Source organism: Alosa pseudoharengus, unplaced genomic scaffold (genome assembly GCF_046254945.1).
Source record: "Alosa pseudoharengus isolate Yale_2024_CS ecotype anadromous, Long Island Sound unplaced genomic scaffold, YU_APseudo_1.1 YU_APseudo_1.1_scf_6, whole genome shotgun sequence".
NCBI lineage: Eukaryota > Metazoa > Chordata > Actinopteri > Clupeiformes > Clupeidae > Alosa > Alosa pseudoharengus.
In genome coordinates this window covers 41,015,828-41,037,041 of record NW_027468848.1, presented here as the reverse complement: position 1 = coordinate 41,037,041, position 21,214 = coordinate 41,015,828, and the positions used below count along the sequence as shown (strand labels likewise).

At 39.9% G+C, this 21,214-nt stretch overlaps 1 protein-coding gene across 1 annotated transcript in view; it reads right to left on the bottom strand.

The window, feature by feature from the left end:
• The window catches only part of LOC143106734 (selenocysteine insertion sequence-binding protein 2-like), an 83,795-nt gene that overhangs the window by 61,138 nt on the left and 1,443 nt on the right, over window positions 1-21,214 (bottom strand). The window contains exons 2-3 of the mRNA XM_076271181.1: window positions 18,871-18,955; window positions 18,513-18,727 (exon numbers count right to left, since the gene is read on the bottom strand). Of these exons, the coding sequence (XP_076127296.1) occupies window positions 18,513-18,727; window positions 18,871-18,955 (300 nt within the window). The remainder of the gene's footprint in view (window positions 1-18,512; window positions 18,728-18,870; window positions 18,956-21,214) is intronic.

Here is a 21,214-nt window from a genome sequence, read left to right as displayed (position 1 = left end):
TGCAACCATACAGAAACAAAATTTTTCACATGGTAATATTATACATATTTAAAAAGTGGATAAATGGACCCAAGGTTCAAACAAATTGTGTCATTTGACAAATTCCAGATTGACAAGGGAATGGTAGAGCAATGTCTATGCTCAGCTTGCCTTTAAGAGCACAACTCCTTACATTTGTAAGGCTTTTGTTTTTAAGTCAGCAAGTTCCATGGCCATGTCACATCCATAACGTTTTATAGGAAAAGTTTATGCTACACATACAGTGTTGATGCGACAATGTCCATAGTGTCTGTGCAAAGCTGATTTATATCAAGGTAAAGTGTGATGACCAAATTGTGCCCCTTTCTTACTTTTAAAACCTTTAATGGTGCGTTATGGATGTGACGTTATGGATGTTACATAATGTGAATTTACAAGACTGGAGACTTTATTATACCTCAAAGCCGATAAAACGTCTGTTCTGGTGGCATATCAGTTTCAACGCATTTCACCTTAGTGTTTACAATTGACATTTAAAAGATTATTAGGTTGATTAAAACCACAGGGAGGCCTTGCCTAACCATTAGCAAAACAAACATAATATTAAAATACCTCCAGTGATTAGCCTAGCCATAGACTATTTTCAAGTGGCCTAATAACGAAAATCTGAGCGATTATCTTCCTGTAACTGTCATACTGTTGTTGTACAGTAACTGGATTATCGTGTTAGCTGGTGAAGATGGCTGACTTTGCAGCTGGAGTTAACATAGCAACCTCCTACTGTTGCAGATCTGTTCAGCCTGCCGTTCACATCTGCTTAACACAGTTTAATTTTAAATGTGACGCGATATGCCAGCATTTGAAGTGTCAGGTCCTCTGTAGCTAATACCCACAGAGTAACGACAGCAATAAACTAGATGTACCGCATAGCGGTACAAAATATGACCACCTCTCAGTCCTGCATATTCTCTTCACAAAAATAAATCACGCTTGTCAATTTGTCTCCATCTCCTACTCCTGCAACCAGTAATGCCAGTAACGCGTTAGTCTATTTTGACCAGGGCTCCGAACCGGTTCAAGGAACGAAAACGAAAACCGAAAACTAACGGAATTTTACGAGGAGCGGAAACGGAAACAAAAACAAAATGGTCTTCAACTGTTCCGGAACAGAAACTTTATTCTGAAATCCACAAAACCGGTTAATAACGTTTTTATTTCGTTCTCTATATATTTTATAAAATTTCACAAAAGCATATCCTAAGTGTTCTACTCGTTTGATTGTAGGCGAACAGCCTAACTTTCTGCAGTTTGAAAAAAAAAAAAACGAATAAATGGACCTTTGGTCCAAATGTTTATATTTTGTCTTGCTGTTGTAATGTAACCTATTCGTCTGCCACTTCGGATCTTAGGTCAGCTCGTAGCGTAGGGCCGTAGGCTACTGAAACGGATTTGGAAATTGTTTGTAGCCTATGCGTAATAGCCTATTTTGCCTGTCCACGCCTTGCCGTTTTAAAGTCGGGATTTGAAATGTTTGCGCAATTATAGCCTATTCTATGTAGAAGAGTTAAACGGGAAATTTGAGATAGGCCTTGTCAGCAACAGACAGGTTCGTTTATAAACAGGGTCGGAATTATAGCGCAAGCCTTTGAAGATCTCCATAAGGATAAAACTTAGGCTACAACCAGGTAAGGAGTTTAGCACGTATCCAGAAATATTTTTCATAAGAAATTATTAGTGCTGTCAGTTAAACGCGTTATTAACGGCGTTAACGTAAACCTATTTTAACGGCGTCAATTTTTTCATCGCGAGATTAACATTCTTTTTGGTGTAACAAACTTTGTAGTTTTTTCACATGCTGTTGCAACAACTAGTAACGTTAGAACAACTACAACACTACACTGGATCTAGCTAGACCGTGCTGCATGTACACGCCCCCTTTTAGGGGAAAGGGAGCTGTTTGGATAATGGAAACCTATGCTGCATCAAAGTGGGGAGCGAAAAGGGCTTATACTTACTAAATCTTGAAACAAACGTGAATAAAAGGCACAAAATAAGGTTGGTGTAAGAGTTATCTGTGTGTTTATGGGATTAATGTGACCATTATACTCTTTCCAGTTTATAGCCTACTAACAGGAGTGTCACGAATGTAGGCACAGTCAAACTGCCCGTGGCTGACTATAAGTTCGGCAAGCTTACATGTCATTTAAGTTACATGTCATAACATCAACTAAACATAAGTCACACATTCATTCTATCACTTGTAATATGAACGTAGCCTTTTTCCTACAACTAGGTGAGATAATTGGCTATGCCTGTTGTACTGAAGTTCCACAGTTGGCTAGCTAGCAAGCTAACCGTTTTATGGGATATGGTAAGTGTAGCTACGTTCTGAATGGGTTGTAATGTAGGCTACATAGTTTAGATATGAGTAAGTTACATACACATAATTCTTCATAACTGCCCTGTTAGTAAAATGATTGAATGGCCTGTAAATTAATAACTAGATGTAACATCAAGGTGTGATTAGGCTAGCTGTCTTCAGTGAAAATCAATGATATAATGTTAACTTGTTTTCTGCTAAAATGGGGCGTGATGCAGATTAAATGTAGCCTATCTTTATGATGCGCCTTTAGTAGGCTACGTAAAGGCATGCTGCACACACTTGTTTGGGCTTACGAGCCGGCCAAAGAGTAGATTCGTATAATAAACACCAACGCAGTTCTGAACTCCCCATCAGCTGAATGTTGTTTTAAATTGCTGTGGACACCGATGCCGACATTAGTGCGATGCACTCTGCTTTCGACATTCATTGAGCCTACTGTAGCCTACATTAAATTCCATTCTTTTCAATACAACTCTGCACACCAGCATTGCACTTTGCCGCCGTGTAGCCTAAATCACGATTCAGTTATATTTGGTCGACGCCGCTCCATAAAATCCATTGTTCATCCAGTGTTTGCGTGTTAAAAACTTCGGCGCTGATGTGTGTGGCAAGTGACAGTGCACCATAGACTGTAGCCTAAGCCTATAAAATGGCAGTGCACTAATGTCGAAAAGTTCCTTATTTTCAACTGAACTCAAAGATAATGAATATAGTATTTTATGTTTGTTATGCCCTTTATTAGCTATATTTCTGAAGAATATATTGTATTGCCTCAGGTCTGCTGCACATCTTTTGACATTTGATTTGAAATAATCAAATAGACCTACGTCTTAAAGTTAAGTTAATGAAGTAACTTGCTTTGCTTTCATTTGAATCCTAATCAAGATACACAATAATTGCTTTATATTGTTAATATGGACTCCTGGAAAGTTCAGCAATGCAAAATAATATAATTTTAATCATGCGATAAAATTAATCGTGATTAACTATAGGAATTCAGCGATTAATCGTGATTATAAATTTTAATCGTTTGACAGCACTAGAAATTATTTATAGGCATAGGTTAGGCCTACAGTAAGTCTGTAGGCTATGGGATGGATAGCCCATCTGAATGTTTTTGGATGCCGCCTGTGATTTATTATTTTTGGGCATAGCTACGGTATAGATAGGCCCGCCAAACACTGCCGGAACTTTAAGAACGAATGATATTTTGCGTTCCGAACCGGTTCAGGACCGATATGTTGGTGGCGGAACGCATGCAAGAACGAAAACGTTAAACATAGGCCTACCTGAACCGTTCGGAACGGAACATTTGAAAAATAATTTTGTTTTCAAGCCCTGATTTTGACCACTTTTTTCGGTAACGAATAATCTAACGCGCTACTATTTACAAACCAGTAATCAGAATAAAGTTACTTATCTAAGTCACTGTGCGTTACTATTTTTGTCATTTTTCTTAGTAAAAAGATATATTCTTTGCTTTCTTCTTGTCTCGGGGATTAACGTCATGTAGGCTATGCCAACCTTTTCAGCATGAGGACAACTCACGTGTAAAACCACGCAGCGACACAAACGTAAACAATGGAGGGAGGAGAGAAATGCACATTTTATATATACAGTCATTATTTTGAGTTTGTGTCAGCTAAACATGACAACATTAAGGTACATTGTACATTCTGTGCTGGCGACAAAGTGCTGTCTAGCTAGACATCCCAAGTCTCCCGAAGTTTTGGGAGTCTCCCACATATTGATATCCTGACGACTGCAAATTACCTACATAAAATCTCCCGGAACCTAGAGCGAACAAGAGCACGCAAGCCAGACCGGACTTCAAATCGCGTGTGCATCTGAGTTAAACGCGCACACAAGGGAGAGAGAGAGGAGTGGTGCGTGTGTGCCTGCAAGCGCATTCAAGACATAGAGCATGGTCTGTTTTGCTAAATCAACCAATCAGTTTTCAGTGTAGGTGGGCTTAGCTTATATCTCTTTTCTCCCAAACTTAATTAATCAGTTCAGTTAGTGTATCTAGGAACAGGAGCGTCATGGCAGAGTCAGTGCCCCTCAAAAAGGAACATTTAAGACCCATTTCACATCAGACTACAAAAAGTGTACCCAATAGTCTCATAAGAGTAAAACATAATGATAATCTTGCACACTGCACTGTTTGTAACAGTGACTTTAGCATTGTTCACGGCGGGTTAAATGATTGCAAAAGACTTGTTGAGGTGAGTTTAACAAGTGTAATTTAATTTGCATATTACTCAGGCCTATACTAGATGGCTAGTTGGCAAGGCTACATGAAAAGGCCAAACTACAAAATCTACATATTTTACTATCACAATTTATATCAATAGGCCTTCCTTATTTGGTGTACTGACTAGACATTATTGAACAAACATCTGAATTTCAGTATCTAAGTAGGTTAGGTTGGGATGTCTGCTATACATTGTTGGCATTACTGTTAAAATGCACTTCCAGTATAGTGAGTATTGGCAAAACCGGTTATCATTTTTATGTTGAGGCGGTGGGGGTGTTGTCGGCAGCTGCTGAAAGTAACTAATAAAGTAACTTGTAATCTAACTTAGTTACTTTTAAAATCAAGTAATCAGTAAAGTAACTAAGTTACTTTTTAAAGGAGTAATAAGTAATCGGTAGGGTTGCAAAATTCCGGGAATTTTCAAAGTTGGAAACTTTCCATGGGAATTAACGGGAATATATGGGAATTAACAGGAATAAACGGGAATTAATGGGAATAAACTGGGAATTTGTAATATGGCAAGTTAGTCTATAACAGGGAACTTAAATGTAATGGACAAAACCCCATCTTGCAGCATAATATTAGTTAAAACAACCTGATTTAATGCAATTTCAGTCAAATTTCTACCCTGCACATATGTCAATCACATGCACACAGCAATCGGCATAGGCTGCTAGACATAAAGGAAATCTATGGTGCATTCATATGCATGGGGAAATTTTTTTCCAACCAATTGGATTTTGTTGTTGAGTGGTGTGGTGTATCTTGGGCAGTTCAGTGTTGCTAGTTTAGCACGCTAGTAAACCATAGGCAGAGAATGGGATTCCCGCTAGCATGCTAGCTAGCTTTGTATGCTAAGCTAAGCAAAAATCCAAACATACAAATCATATTGCTTATTACGAAACAAAATGTTAATGTTTGTATATGAAACAGTTTGTATGAATTACCCAAAATTACATGTTAATTCCCGTAAATTCCCATTAATTCACATAATTTCCTTTATAATCCATGAAAGTTTCCAATTTGGAATATTTCCAAAATTCCCCAGATTAACTTCCCATGGTAAGTTTCTGGAAAGTTTCCGGAAATTTACCGGAAATGTTCCGCCCCTTTGCAACTCTAGTAATCGGCAGTGTTGGGAGTAATGCGTTACAAAAGTAATGTAATTACTGTAATATATTGCTGATTGCGGTAACGCGGTAATGTAAGGCATTACAAAAAAAAAATTGGGTAATATTTACTCGGTACAAACTTCAGTAACGCGCGTTACAATGCAGTTTAACCCAAAATTAAGCGCTTGTTTTGTTTTGATACATATTCGCAAACACCACGCGAGAACAACAGAGGAGAAAAAATCCGCGCAAAATAGTAGATCTCCTGATACTGGTTGAATATGACTGTGGCTGCAGCAGACTCGCAGGCGGACTCTATTTGCGGGATGGACATAAGCCTACGCTCATTATTTTCAGCTTGTCAGAGACAAGGCTATGAAGAACATAATAGTTAGTGCACTTTGTGTGCGAAACCGAAAGATCTCTCAGCTCGCGAAATAGCACAAGTAAATTAATGAAACATCTATAGTGCCACGCTAATCTTTTTGATTATTGATAAAACACAAACTATGCTGTTGTGCATGTCAGCTTTGTGCTGTGAACTTAAATTGAAGAGAATATGGGATAGAAATGCAGAAAAAGATTGTGTAGCCTGGCAGTGCCACCGCTCCCACCACGCGCATCACGCACTTTGCATTGGGCACCAAAGGACAGAGGGAGCACCCAAATGTAACCAATGAATAGTAGCTTTACTGCAAACTGCGTTTCACTCTTCATCAATAACGTTTACAATGTCAAAATGCACACGATGTTACATGCAAGTTTGATACCTTTTGGGTTCTCTCAATCACCACGTAGTACTAGAATTGGTGGGTCTTCAATCATTCGTTTTCCAAGCATTTAGGCTACATGAAGGACATGATATGCTGAGTCGACTGAAACGCATTCCATTCAGATAGCTAGGTGGATACCAGGCTCATAATTCACTTTATTCGCAAAACGAAATGTGAAGCAACATGTCATTGCATACTTCCATTTCCAAAGCAATGAAGGTTGCTTAAAACAACTTAACATTGTGCATATTATTGTTAATATTGTGCTATCAATGTAACTCAAACAAATAAGGCTTGTAAACAAGAGCTGGCAAAAGGGCATTATGCCAACGTAAAGATCAATGCTCTTTAAGTGACAGTGCACCATTTATAAGTAAAACAGAATTTCTTCAGAAATTAATGTTTAAAAATACACAGTAATGGTCTGTAAATAATAGGCCTTTTATTTTACTTTAGGTGTTTGAGTTATCATTTAAATGTCACTCACTCAAAGCCACTCACTCAGGGCACGGAAATGGCCAGCAGGCCACCATCTTGACATGTCTTTATTAAAGGAACCGTATGTAAAAATTGTATTTCAATTAATCATAAAATTGCCCTGATATGTCACTAGACATTAAGAAATCATGTTCATTTCAAATACTTATATCACTGACAACAGTAGTCTGGCCAGGATATTGTCATTTAAAAAGTGAAGTTGCAGCCCTCAACTGATGTTGATGTTGTCATGTTGTGTTTTGGCCTAATGCGCCACCCTCCACCTATCTACTAATCACAAAGTCAGTAGTGTTTCGTCATCCGGTTGCCAACTCTGCCAGTCAGAGGGGAGGGGAAGGGGATACACCGCTCTACAGTAATTTGAAAGTGATTGTAGTACCCGTTTTGGCCACAATCTTACATACGGTTCCTTTAAGCTTTGATTTACAATATAGTAGGCTCTCTATTGATTTTAATGAGTAGGCCTAGGCCATAAAGTTACAGTATTTCTATCACAATTTACCAGACTTTGACCTTTTGTCGGTTTTTAACAAAATTCTGACTATGATTGTTCCTTGTATTGCATTATGAGCACTGCGCCTATTGCATTCTACTGTTGCCTTAAGCCTAGCTCAGTCATTATGCTATACCACATCTCCCTCCATTGGAAGAGCAAGCTGCATTGAGCGTAATAAACTGCATTTAGAATGGCAAATCCATATTTCTAGATATTTTGGTGAAAGTAACTTAAAAGTAATGCAATAGTAGTGTAATGCCTTACAATTCAGAGACAGTAATATTATAATGTAACAAATTACTTTGAAATGACAGTAATAAGTAATGCATAGTACATTACGATTTTGAAGTAACTTGCCCAACACTGGTAATCGGTAATCAGATTACTTTTTCAAGGTAACTGTGGCAACACTGCCTGCAACTCATGTGCATGTAAATGAGTGTGTGCATGTGGGTGGTTGACATGACATGGCCTTTTTTTGGTCCAATGTGTCAAAGATAGGTAAATTATAAAAAAAATATATCAAAAACTATGGTGATATTGTTCAGAAAATGCTGTTTTATATGAACATACAGAGCATTCATGGGATTAATCTTCCATTTTTTCACAATTTTCAGCCAAACCAGAAAAAGCTCATATGGCGTGACTGTCCCAGTCACATTTCACAAATTTTGATTTTGAATAAAAACAAGAAAATGAATTCATTTTCTGTTTATTCAATCATATATTGATAACCCAGATGCCTACTTGTGAGTCTGCTTGACTAAAAGTTCAGGCATAATATTGTGAAGCCACCCTTAACTAAAACACTTTGTCCCAGAAATGGATATCATATGGTGTGACGCCATATTACTTTTTTTAAACGGGCAATTGTTTGGAGACCTTTGGGGAGTAGGGGTCCTCCTTCTTTCAGGAGGAAGAACAACACCTCAAAAGGACACTGAAAGTTACAAGGTGAGTTTTCTCTCTTCATGTTTTCAAAGAAATCAAGTATATCCGGCACTCCTGCTTCAGTTCCCTTTTGCACTGTCTTTTGGTGTGACGCATTTTACGCAAAAATGCCCAAATAAAATTACTTTTCAGTCAATATTACCTTTAAAACTATATTGTCATATTGCAGTTACCATGTTTTTAGGATGTTAGCATGAAAGCACATTGCTTAATGTCATGCTAAGTACATGAAACCTCATATGGTGTGACCCCATATCATATAGTGTGACCGGGTTTTCTCGTCACACCATATGATTTATTTGTCACACTGTATGATAGAAACTGCATTTTCCTGCATAAATAATGTTTTTTCATACATATGTTTAACTCATAATTAACTGTAATATTTATTTGGACATATTTAACATGATTTAACATTTATTATTTAAGATGTGCAACTATTGCATGTAATTGCGAATCACACACACATAAAACACAGAAATCACCCCCACACACACTCACTCACTCACTCTACAGCCTTGGATACAAAAGATACATATTTGACATTCTAAATATCAATAGTAGTCTGACAAAAAATTAATTCTGGTGTTAAAGAAAACAGTAATATTAATGTTGTCTTTAGCACTATAAGTAATTGCAACAATTTAATCTGATTATAATGCAGGAAAACGTTTTAAATTATCTGAATAAATTGTTGAATTTGTCTTAACCGATATAAAGAGAAATAAACTCAAAGGGGAACTACAAACATTCAGATTGAAGCCCACCATTGAGAAGAGAAAAACTCAGGGAACCCAAGAGCTATACAATATTTGGTGGCATTCTGTTTTGCATAGTTGTGATTTCTAAAAGTGAACCTTTACATGATATACCTGTCTTAAACTGTCTTTTGTTGCTTGTGAAATACATATAATACACATTTTTGTATTAACAGATTGTTATGTGGTGTTATTTACCATATGGCGTGACACCATATCATTTGGTGTGACATCAAGAAATTATGAAAATAAAAAGGCTTTTGGGGTCTGTGTCATACAAATCTCAATGGAACAGATAGAAAATAGGGTCAGCAAAAGTCACAAGCATTTTCTTTCTTTTATATCAAGGTATGTCAAAATGAATATGACGTTTATTAAAAGATTGAAGACATATGCCTTACTCTGTGTATTGATGAAGAAATATACTGTAAAATGTAATACATTTGCATAAGGAAATGCTAGATCTTGATGAAGTAATGATAGAAGATTATAATACATTGCTCACATTAAAAACAAAATACCCCATTATAATTTTACAAACAATAACTTTCATGTCACACCATATGACAATTTTAGTCACTACCACAACTAATTAGTGAATAAATATGAATTTCAACACAAAATCTAAAAGACCATACATATTTTTGGGAATGGAAGGGTCAGTACAACAAGACTAAGTGATTTCCATGCCTAATATCTGAATTTTTTTTCAAAAACTTTTTTTTGGCCTAAAACGTCAACCACCCAAATGTGAGTTTACTTTTGTTTACAAGAGTGTGTGTGTGTGTGTGCGTGTGTGTGTTTGCATGTGCACATGCGTATGTGTGCCTGTGTATGTGTGTTTATGTGTCTGCATTCATGTGGGTGGGTGTTTGTGCATGTGTGTGTACGTGTGTGTGCTTGCCTGTCTGTATGTGTTTATGTGTGTGTGTGCTTGCCTGTCTGTATGTGTGCGACTGTGCGTGTGTGTGTGTTCTTCCTGTGGATCTTAGTGGGCACTGAGGAAGCAATAATTTCATCGCTAGTTTTTCATGATTACTATTTCAATTGTTTCATATCAAAATTCACTACTTAATTATATGTTTTATGCAGTTTGTCGAGGACTGGTTCAGACACGTCACATCCATAACGTGAAACAGTCACATCCATAACGCCAGTTTTTCCTACATAATGCATTACGAAAATGACGCATAGTTTCAAAAACACACTTTTTGTGTTCATTCAAGTCTCCTTCATGCTACATATATCATAGTTTCGTCAGTTTTGTCAGTTTCCTTCAAAATTCACAGAGTTTGTAGAAAACCTGTAATCTCTCACAAAAGTGTGTCCATTTCATGTCACATCCATAACGCTGATAAAATGCCTTGTATTCTTAGGATGAAATTGATTATATGAAATTTAAAAGTTATGCAAATGAATTCACTGATACTAATTTTGCCCCCACTCTAAGGCATTTTGTTTACCAATATGAGTCCAATTGTCACATCCAATTGTCACGCTGGAACTGCCCTATATAGAACATCTACTTCCGTGTAGTAGGCTACATAGGCCAGTCATTACTTAGGCTACATAGGCCAGTCATTACTGCTGGATGGTACCAGACCAGAGGCAAGAGATGCATTTATGATGTTTTCCACTGGATGGCAGAGTATGGGAAGACAGGCCTTGACCAGGGTGGTGGGCATTGGGTCAAGTCTTGAATTTCCCCTTGGGGATCAATAAAGTATCTATCTATCTATCTACCTACAGTGGGCAGTGCTTCGACTTGGCCAGCTTCCCTTGCGGTCCGCGCACGGGATCACGCGAGCAGGGTGTCTCGTAAAAAGAAATGGAGCTGGAAAACCCTACACAGACTTCACTACAGACTTTAGCAGACTGGTTTAGAAATAATTTAATAGCCAGAAATATGCCTGCCCTGCCCTAATAAAGAAATATTTGGTTAACGGCGAGTGAATCCCGTTTGCAGCCGTAGAAGAAACGCAGGACAAATTAAACATTCTGGTTTTCTCCGAGTGCAAAAATGATAGACAGACATCATTTGGACAAAATAAAGAGCATATTAACGTCCGTTGCTCAGACAAATGCCTTCCTGTTATCACAGAGTTACAGGCGATAAACGATTTTTGATGGTCACACGTTTACTTCATTGGCGTTTATTTTTTGGGTAAGGCTATTTGTACCCCTGGTACAATTAGCAGTGTATGCTATTCGTACCCTGGTGCAATAAGAAGTGAATTCTATTCGTACCCCGGTGCACACAGCAATGTGTCCTAGTACCCCGTCTGGTACAAATATCAATGTATGCTATTCGTACCCCGGTGCACACAGCAATGTGTCCTATTAGTACCCCGTCTGGTACAAATATCAATGTATGCTATTCGTACCCCGGTGCACACAGCAAAGTGTTCTATTAGTACCTTGTCTGGTACAAATATCAGTGTATGCTATTTGCACCCCTGTGCATTTAATCTGGCATGTTGATCACACAATTTTTAAACAAGCAACATGTTTTTGTTGTTGTTACATAACAGAGTGTGAATAGCTCAGCTGTGTAATAGACACTCTGAATATGGTATGCTGTTTGCATCAATGTACAGTTAGAAGTAGATGCTATTCGTACCCAGGTGTTTATAGTACTGCATGCTATTTACACCCTGGTGCATGAACTAGCTAATTGTTGCAATCAAAACTTCCGTTTGAGAACCGATTTCTTTCTTGATTTCTTTCAAATTGCGCGCCTTCTCTCCAGAGACGTTGGTACACATGCACACTCACTCCCCAAAACGCATCACACGGGAATCGAACCCCGGTCTCCCGCGTGTCAGCCCTTGCCTGTGACCACTGCACTATCTGCTTCTTCAAAAAGTTGAAACGTCATATTCACGAAATTTCTGTTAGCTAACAAACTGACGGTTGTATGTGTTCACTGAACAAAGATTATGAAAATAAAACACAACTTTTCCATCTCAACTTTAATTTGAACAGATATTAGTGCTGAAACCGTTCAGAATTCTTCACTTTCTGCTGACGAAAAAACGAATGTCGGCCATGTTTGTTGGGCACGCGAGCAACATGTTTTTGTTGTTATGTAACAGGGTGTGAATAGCCCAGTTGTGTGGCCGCATATGGTCTGTGCTGTACGCACAACTCTCTGAAGTGCTTTTCTATTGTATTGAGAGCAGTTCCCATACCATGCGATTATGGTCCCAGTCAAGATGCTCTCAATGGTGCCTCTGTAAAAAGACCTGCGCAGGAGAGAGAGCGCGTGCACAGGTGCTTTATGATTGTTGGCTTCTGATGGTATCTTGCTAATTCACTGAACTGCATTAGGTGACACAAATGGTATTGCCTTTATCTTAGAACTCCTTGTCTGCGCGACTACCAGGTCTATGGTTTTTAAAAGTCAGATGATCCCTGACAAAGACATTCAAAAATTAATAATGTTTATTGACTTGAAAAATACACTAATTTTTGCAAACTCCCTTCATTCAACCTTTGAAGACATCGCGGTCTGGTGCTATCAGTGTTGCGCGGGTTTGGTCACAAGCGGCCCGCGGTAGCCCGATATTTTAATCAACCCGACCACAACTCGGACCGCGAATATTAATTAGGACAAAATTATACCCGACCCGCGATCCGACCCGCTTATTTACAAAATGTGTGCTTTTGGTTATAGCCTGCATGCAGTGTGACAGTAGGCCATTTCTGTATAACAAACTAATTTATTTGCGAAACTTTATGCAGTAGAACTACACGCAGTAGGCTTGCAGGACATAATGTTTGCGCAGGAGAGAGAATGAGAATACGAGCGCAAGCACGCACGCAACCACCAAGGATTATAACACTAGGATAAGATTTGAAGGCCATGCATACATCTTTCTTTCGAAAACAGAAATGGTGAGGCAAGATATAGACAAGAGAGATACATTGCTGGTCAAAACGTTAGCGTAAGAACTGGTTTATAATGCTGAATGAAGCACAAAGCACATTTACTAAAGCACATCCACTGTTTAAAGTCACAAACACAACGAACTAAGGTAACTTTTATGCATGCGCGAACCTATACATACCGGTAGATATGGCTGTGTAGTCTGTGCCATAACATTTATTCCTGCAGGCTGCCCGTTTTGGCTGTCATACTTTTAAATGGCTTCGCAATAAGTAGGCCTATAACTTGTACTACTGTCATCTTCTTTAAGAACTTTTTTCCAATATTTCCCATATCCTATATCCCTTTTCCTGAAGGGGTGTCTTTATTATTTTAACTCGCGTCTTCAGCTTCTTTACTGTTGACTTTACTGTATTGATGCTTTACTGTATTGATTCTAGCCTTCTCGTGATATTTTAAGTAGGCCTATTTGTAGAAAAAATATATTTAATTAATTTTAACTGACCCACCCGCAAATGACCCGAATATCATTAAAATATTTTACCGCTTAATTTCGGGCAGACCGCGCAACACTGTGCGCTATGTAGATTGTTTCTCGTACCATTTAATTTCTCAGAATTTAGGTCTACTAGGCCTACAATAACGTCATCACCAAATACATCTTTTATTTTTAGTTGATCAACCACAAAGAGTAGCATAGGCCTACTGTGCACAGTGCACTGACGACTGTAGCAGCCCAAGGTAACCAGTTGTTGTAGATGAGAGGCAACCCCTTGTTTCAGATAGCCTGGACAACATGTTACCTGGGTGTTGCCTACGTTATTAATTAATGGTAGCCTACAATAGTTAATTGATTCGCGTAACATATTAGTTGGCTCAAAGAGTAGGGAATCAGGATGGAGAGAGTCACGCGTGTGTTGCTTTTGCGGGATCGAATCCAGTTTAATGCTAGTTTTCAAAACATATATTTTTTTACATGTCTTTTGTCCGAGTGGCTGTAATGTAGCCGAGCGCTCATGGCGTATGAAAAGCGACTTCAAACCGCCTAAAACAACTTGTTTGTGAATGTCTGACAACTGCTGCAGCACATGCACGCGCAAGGAAACCATTAGGTGGAGAAACCAGAAGGCACACAACACCGGAACGATTTTAAGGCTATTTCGCATATATAGGCTACTCAATGGTGCTATTTCACACGCATTATAGCGACCCCCACTCACCGGGGTTAGGTGGAAGGTGTTAATAGACGATTGGCGTAGCCTACAGTGTACTAGGGCTGTCAAAATTGCTCAAAAATGACGTTCGAATATCCCCTCTAAAATAAACACATGTATTCGAATATATTGGAATATCTAGGCTATATTATTTGCGCATTATGTCAGTGACGCGCATCATGTCTTCATCAGTTTTTAACTTTTTTGTATGGTTATTGCTTGACAGGGGAGATCCCAAGCAGCTTTCAGCTATAAGGCATAGCCTATAAGCAGTTTAATTAAATGTAGGGCCTAATGTTAGTTGTAAACAAACGGGCTACTTGGTGAGGCTTGGCCTCACAGATAGGCCTATTAACTGACCGCCCGATTCACGTTGGCTGGGGGGCAGGGGGGGCCATCAGACATTTGTTCCCAAGGGTCTATGAATTGTTAATCCGGCCCTGCCCCCAACGAACGCAACTTTCCACCTCTGAGACAGCTTAAAAGAAGTCTAGAGGACTCCTAACTCACTGAACTACTTACTGTAGGCTGCGCAAACCACAGGCCTTTTTTTTGGGCAAGCCTGCATTCGAGGGAGGCCTTCTGTTGAAGAATTTTATATAAATCCTGCGCTAACAGTAATCCTCCTATCCCCTGCTACCACAGCTGTGGATAGTGTGGCATGCTCACGCTTTATGTCTCCTTCTTGAAAACTAGGCCTATAGCCCAACCATTTACGTCTTCAAAAAATAACAACTTGCCTGATATGCCTTCATATCTTTGGGCTTCATTCAGCATTTTGTTCTTCCACTGGAAATGACTCTTCTATATTTGCTGCCTGCTGCATCCTTTCTGTTTGTATTGTTTAGAAAAGGTTTGACGTCTTGAGTTAATGCATTAAACATTGTTTGCTGGTAACCAGCCACACTAACCTGTCAAGCAGTCAATTGACTACATTGCAGTCAATAACTAGGGCAAATTACGAAACCAAAACGTGGGTCATAGTTGTCTAAGCCTCTGCTGTGAGGCCAAACCCATGAACAAAGACGCATTGATATCTGCAATAGAGTTTTTTTTGGCGAAACAAGCTCACAGCCGAACGAGTCATAGCACTGAAGGGAGAGGCAACTGGCATGTGATCTCCCCACGGGCCAATGGATGCACAAGTTTTCTCCTGGGCCTACGATATTTAATCCAGTGTTTTATCAAGTTGCAAAATGCTATTCGTTTTAACGAATTTTTATGATAGTACCCTATACAAAAAGTACTTCATACTATCTTAATTGCTTTATACTCAATACTTGACCAATGGCTATTGCATCTGTCTATTGAAAGTGAGAATGTGGCATGTGATCTACTGTGTAGGCTTCATAAAATAAAATAAACAGATTGCTAATGGCCTACATGGGGTGCGTTTCCCGTACAACTACGGAGGTTAACTTTTTACTAACAGGATGCATCGTTCAACTAACCAACATGTAAGTTACGACTGTTTCCCAAAACTGTCGTACTTACATAGTACTGTAAGTTTGGACCATGATAGTTTCCAAACTTCAGTCTGGACTAAGGTGGTTAATGACGTTTAGTAGCACGTGAACGGGCACCTGCACATACTTCTGTGGCACATTGCGTTAAGGCCGGCAGATGACAGCCGCCGTTGCACAGCAGTTATCAGTCCCCTGTCCAAGAGTTCGAATCTGGGTTAAGATTTTGACAACAATATTGACATCATTGTTTACCTAAGTTTATCTTTTGTGCAGATCATATTATCAAAATCAGAATCCGCCTTCTTGGCTTGGTTTGCGTAAACTAACAAGGACCCCCCCCCCCTCCATGAAAATCAAAGGCTACATATTCTCAGCTGATTCGTCAAAAAGTGCGCACCACCTTATTATCTGCAGGTGTGGGACTTTTACTTACGTGCACATGGCTGCAAATTGACTTTTAATTTATGTATTTTCTGCCTTGGGCATTTCAAAATATGGATGTATGGTGGTTAGAAGTGTAAATATCAATTAGAAACCTAAATCTATTTATAATTATTAATTTGCAAACAAATAACTGGCATCAGTGACGTCTTTGACATGAAGATCCCTGGAACTATGCTTCTACTAGCATTCTACCACAGGTCGAGAGGTGTAGTTGTAACTACACAACTTTACGATAGTGGTTGTGAACGTTCGTTGCTACTATGGTTTTGGGAAACACTAACGTAGTGTAACGATGCATTGGACTAGGCCTATGTAAGTTGCAAATATGAATGTAATTCTGCGGCATAAATCAGATGTATTTGTTTATTGTACAGAAAAATAAAAATGACATGTCAAGCAGTCAATTGACTACACTGCAGTCAAGAAGTAGGGCAAATTAATTTACGAAACAAAAACGTGGGTCATAGTTGTCTAAGCCTCTATAGCGTAGCCTGTTAAAAACGTTGCAGAAGCCTACCCAAGGCTACAGATTCATTCTGAACAGTTATTTCTCTACTGGCTCAATTATCACACCACCGTTTTGATTTGCGTAGTTGCGTTACCCCAACACTGACAATAATGTAGACAGCAAATTTCGATTTCGATTTTGGTTACCAGTAGGTCAAGCCTTAAGCCATACCCAAGTAGCCTAAATCGAGGTAAATCGAGCTTTTTCAGAAGGGGCAGCAGGCAGAGCGATGTACAGTGGCAGAGCGATGCACAGTGGCTGAAAGTGGTACTAAAGCTTCACGCAGCTTCACGGCTCGTAATGCGCGACTGAAGTGGCCATTTAAAGGGATGCCCACTGTATCTATCTAAGACTGCTGGTTGAAGTCTTAGCTGAGGTGACCAGTTTTTTTACTTGGTCGGCATCCAGTGGAGAGAAGGCGGATAGGCAGTACTGAGGTGAGCGAGTGGGCAGCTGAGTGGTGAGAATCCTGTTGGGACAGTGTGGGGCAGGCGAGAGCCCAGGAGACTGGAGCTGCCGGTGGATGGTGTCCACTATCTGCTGGAAGAAATCCAGGAACCTGGAGCAGAGGTCAGCTGCATCTGAGGGTTTAGCGGCATTAGCAGAGTGAAGAAGAAGCAATTTGGGGTGTTTTTGTTGGTTACTGATTAGTGTGGAGTAATACCTTGATTTTGCCAGAGAAAGGGCTTATTTGTAGTTTGTGATGTGTTCTTTAAATGTTTCATGATGGACAGTAAGGCCGGATCTTCTGTATCGTCTCTCGAGCCTACTGTGGTACTGTGGTCTTCATCCTGCGGAGCTCAGGGGTGACCCAGGGGGCAGGACGAGAGAAAGACCCGTAACACATGAGATATCTTATATCAGTATCAGTGGGGCAGCCATGGCCTACTGGTAAGGGTTACGGCTTGTGACCGAAGGGTTGCCGGTTCGATCCCCGACCAGTAGGAAAAATGTGGGCGGGGGAAGTGGTTGAGCACTGCTCTCCCATGTCCACATCCACGACTGATGTGCCCTTGAGAAAGGCACCTAACCCATCACTGCTCCCCGAGCGCCACTGTAGCAGGCAGCTCACTGCTCCGGGTTAGTCTGTGCTTCACCTCACTGTGTGCTGTGTGTGTGTTTCACTAATTCACGGATTGGGATAAATGCAGAGACCAAATTTCCCTCACAGGATCAAAAGAGTATATATATTTATACTTATACTTACTTATACTTATCGGCATCGACAATCGGCCAAAATGAGCTTGTAAATATCGGCATATCGGATATCTGCTAAAATTCAATATTGTGCATCCCTAATAACCTCCAGGTAGCCAATGTTCACATCACCTGAATCAGACAGAAGACGTGCCCTGCTTGCACTGTTTAGGTATTTCTGTCCCTCTCAAATTGTGTAAAAATGGTGTATTCAACAGCCAGAATTTCTAAATTTTCCCGGGGAGCAACCCACAGACTCCCGCTAATATGATCCGCACCCCTTCTCACAAAATACTAACAATGTCCCTGTACACACACATCAACTCACCACCCCCGCTCCAAGTGTTCCAAGCTTTGAAACGTTGCACGTCTGAGAATGTGATGCAAGTTGGGAAATGTATGGTAAAAGTATGAATATGCAACATGTCAAGAAGCAGTAAAGCCGCCTCAGACCGTGTTTGACTGTTGAATATGATGTTCTTATTCTGGAATGCTGTGTTAGCTTTACACCAGATGTAACGACACCCACTTCCCCCAATTGCATAATTGCATTTCGTTTTGTTATAAGGAAGATGGGATTTACTTACTTTACTGTTAAAGCCTTTGCTTTTTGAATGGTTGACTGCAGGAGTAACATATGGAGCAGATGGACTATTGCATGTTTGAGGATCAACGGGACAGCCAGCCATTCCATACCCCAGCTCTGGAAAGTCTGATGAATGTACTTCAAAGGCTGCTATGTTCCCTGCCATAACTGTATGCTGATGCACAGAGAAAGAATTCAACCTGGGGCCTTGCTTGCCTTCAAAAGAAAAACATCAGGACAGCTTATGAATAAGGTGGTAAAACAAATTCAATGTAAATTTTAAGTTAACTGAAGTGCTGAGTAGGCCAAGTATAGGCTACCAATACAACTAAGACCTTTATACAACCTGAAGGACTGACCTTTTCTCTTGGGATGCAATGATTCCTGGAAAGATCGGTCCTTCTGACTGACTGTTTCCATACCTGCTTGTAATCCCTGTAGAGGCTGATAGGATACCATTGGTAAAAAATAAAAATGAGTCATCAACCATCTAGTTTAAAGACAATAGGCTCTGTTCACACTAACAGCTGCATGAATGATAATTATGGGCAAAAGTATTGTGATCTTAACTGTTTTTCTGGGTGTATGCCGATGTAGAGCAAGTTTGGACTACAGTGCCTAAAAAAACAAATTCACCCCCCTTGGATATTTCCCCTTTTACTGCTTTTATCAATGGAATCTTGATCAATTTATTTGGCCTTTTTTACAGTAATTTACAAAAAAATCCCCTCTTTAATATATATGAGTATATATTAAAGAGGGGATTTTTTTGTAAATTACTGTAAAAAAGGCCAAATAAATAGATTTTTTGTATATATACTCTTTTGATCCCTTGAGGGAAATTTGGTCTCTGCATTTATCCCAATCCGTGAATTAGTGAAACACACTCAGCACACAGTGAACACACAGTGAGGTGAAGCACACACTAATCCCGGCGCAGTGAGCTGCCTGCAACAACAGCGGCGCTCGGGGAGCAGTGAGGGGTTAGGTGTCTTGCTCAAGGGCACTTCAGCCGCTTTCTACTGGTCGGGGTTCGAACCGGCAACCCTCCGGTCACAAGTCCGAAGCGCTAACCAGTAGGCCACGGCTGCCCCCGTAATGTCAAAGTGAAAGCAGATTTCTACAAAGTAATGTTAATTAAATAAAAATATATAATGCAAAACTATATACTGACTTCAATCAACAAAAGTCGAGCCAATTGGTGCTAGTAATCTATTAGTGAAATGGAGATCGCAGTGCAGTGAATGTGTATAGTATAGTATTATAAAGACACCTGTGTCTGGAAGGTCCAGTCACTGGTCAATCAGTATTCCTGGTTACAATTCCACCATGAACACAAAAGAGCACTCAAAGCAACTAAGAGAAAATGTGATTGAGGGTATAAATGCCAAAAAATGTAAGTCACTGAATCCCCTGGAGTTCAGTGAAATAGAAGAATACTTCAAGAAGAATACTGGAGGCCACCAAGGCACCTATGACTATGACAACTCTGAAGGAGTTAAAAGCTTCAGCAGCTGAGATAAGAGAAACTGTGCATACAACTATTGCACGAGTTATACACCAGTCAAAGCTCTAAGGGTAAGTGGCAAAGCTCTTATTAAATCTTGACTCTCCGTAAAAGTTCAAATAAAAACTGAGTCCCAAATAGACGCCTGCCTCTTTTACACGCCTTGTGTGGCTAGGTTTCAAAATCAAATAGAGGCCTGGGGCCTCATGTAGAAAACTTGTGTACGCACAAAAATGTTGCGTACGCCATCGTTCACGGTCAGATGTATCAAGAGCATATTAGATTCAAATTAGATTAGATTCCACTTTATTGTCATTGCACAGGTAAGGACAACTAGTACAACGAAATGCAGTTCAGCATCTAACCAGTAGTGCAATCTTTAAAAGTGCTTGTCTTTATAACAGTGCTTAAAAAGACATAAAAACACAGAATGCAGTATGATCATGTTAGTCCATTATTAAGGTGTATTAGCAAATAAAGTGCATAGTTCTGAGGAATCAGACAGTCTATAGACAGAATGCAGTATGATCATAGTGCATTGTTGAGTTGCATTAATAAAGTGCAGAGTGGACAGACAGTCCAAAGTCCATGTGCAAAAGGAGACAGGACTCAGCGGGGTAGAGCAGAGGCTAGTGACGGGTCTTGGTGTTGAGCAGCGTTATGGTGTTTGGGTGTGTGTGATCCTTGATGATATTGTGTGCACGTTGCAGACACCGTGAGTGATGAAGGTCAGTGATGGCCGGAAGTGATGTGCCAATGATTTTTTGAGCAGTTTTCACCAATCTCTGTAGGGCCTCCCTGTCAGCCATTGTGCAGTTCCCATACCACACCGTGAAGCAGTTGGTGAGGATGCTCTCGACGGTGCAGCGATAGAAGTTGCGGAGGATCTGAGGGGTGAGCCCAGCTTTTTTCAGTTTTCTGAGGAAGAAGAGGCGTTGAGCTTGAGCAGTGGAGGTATTGAGTGACCAGGAGAGGTCTTGTGAAATGTGGACACCCAGGAAGTTGAAGTTGGAGACCCGCTCTACTTCAGCCCTGTTGATTTGAATGGGTGTGTGGATGCCCGCCTTTGCTTTCCGGAAGTCGACAATGAGTTCTTTGGTTTTGGAGGTGTTGAGCGCTAGGTTGTTATTTGCGCACCATGCTGCCAAGTGCTGCACTTCCTCCCTGTAGGCTGATTCATCATTGTTCCTGATCAA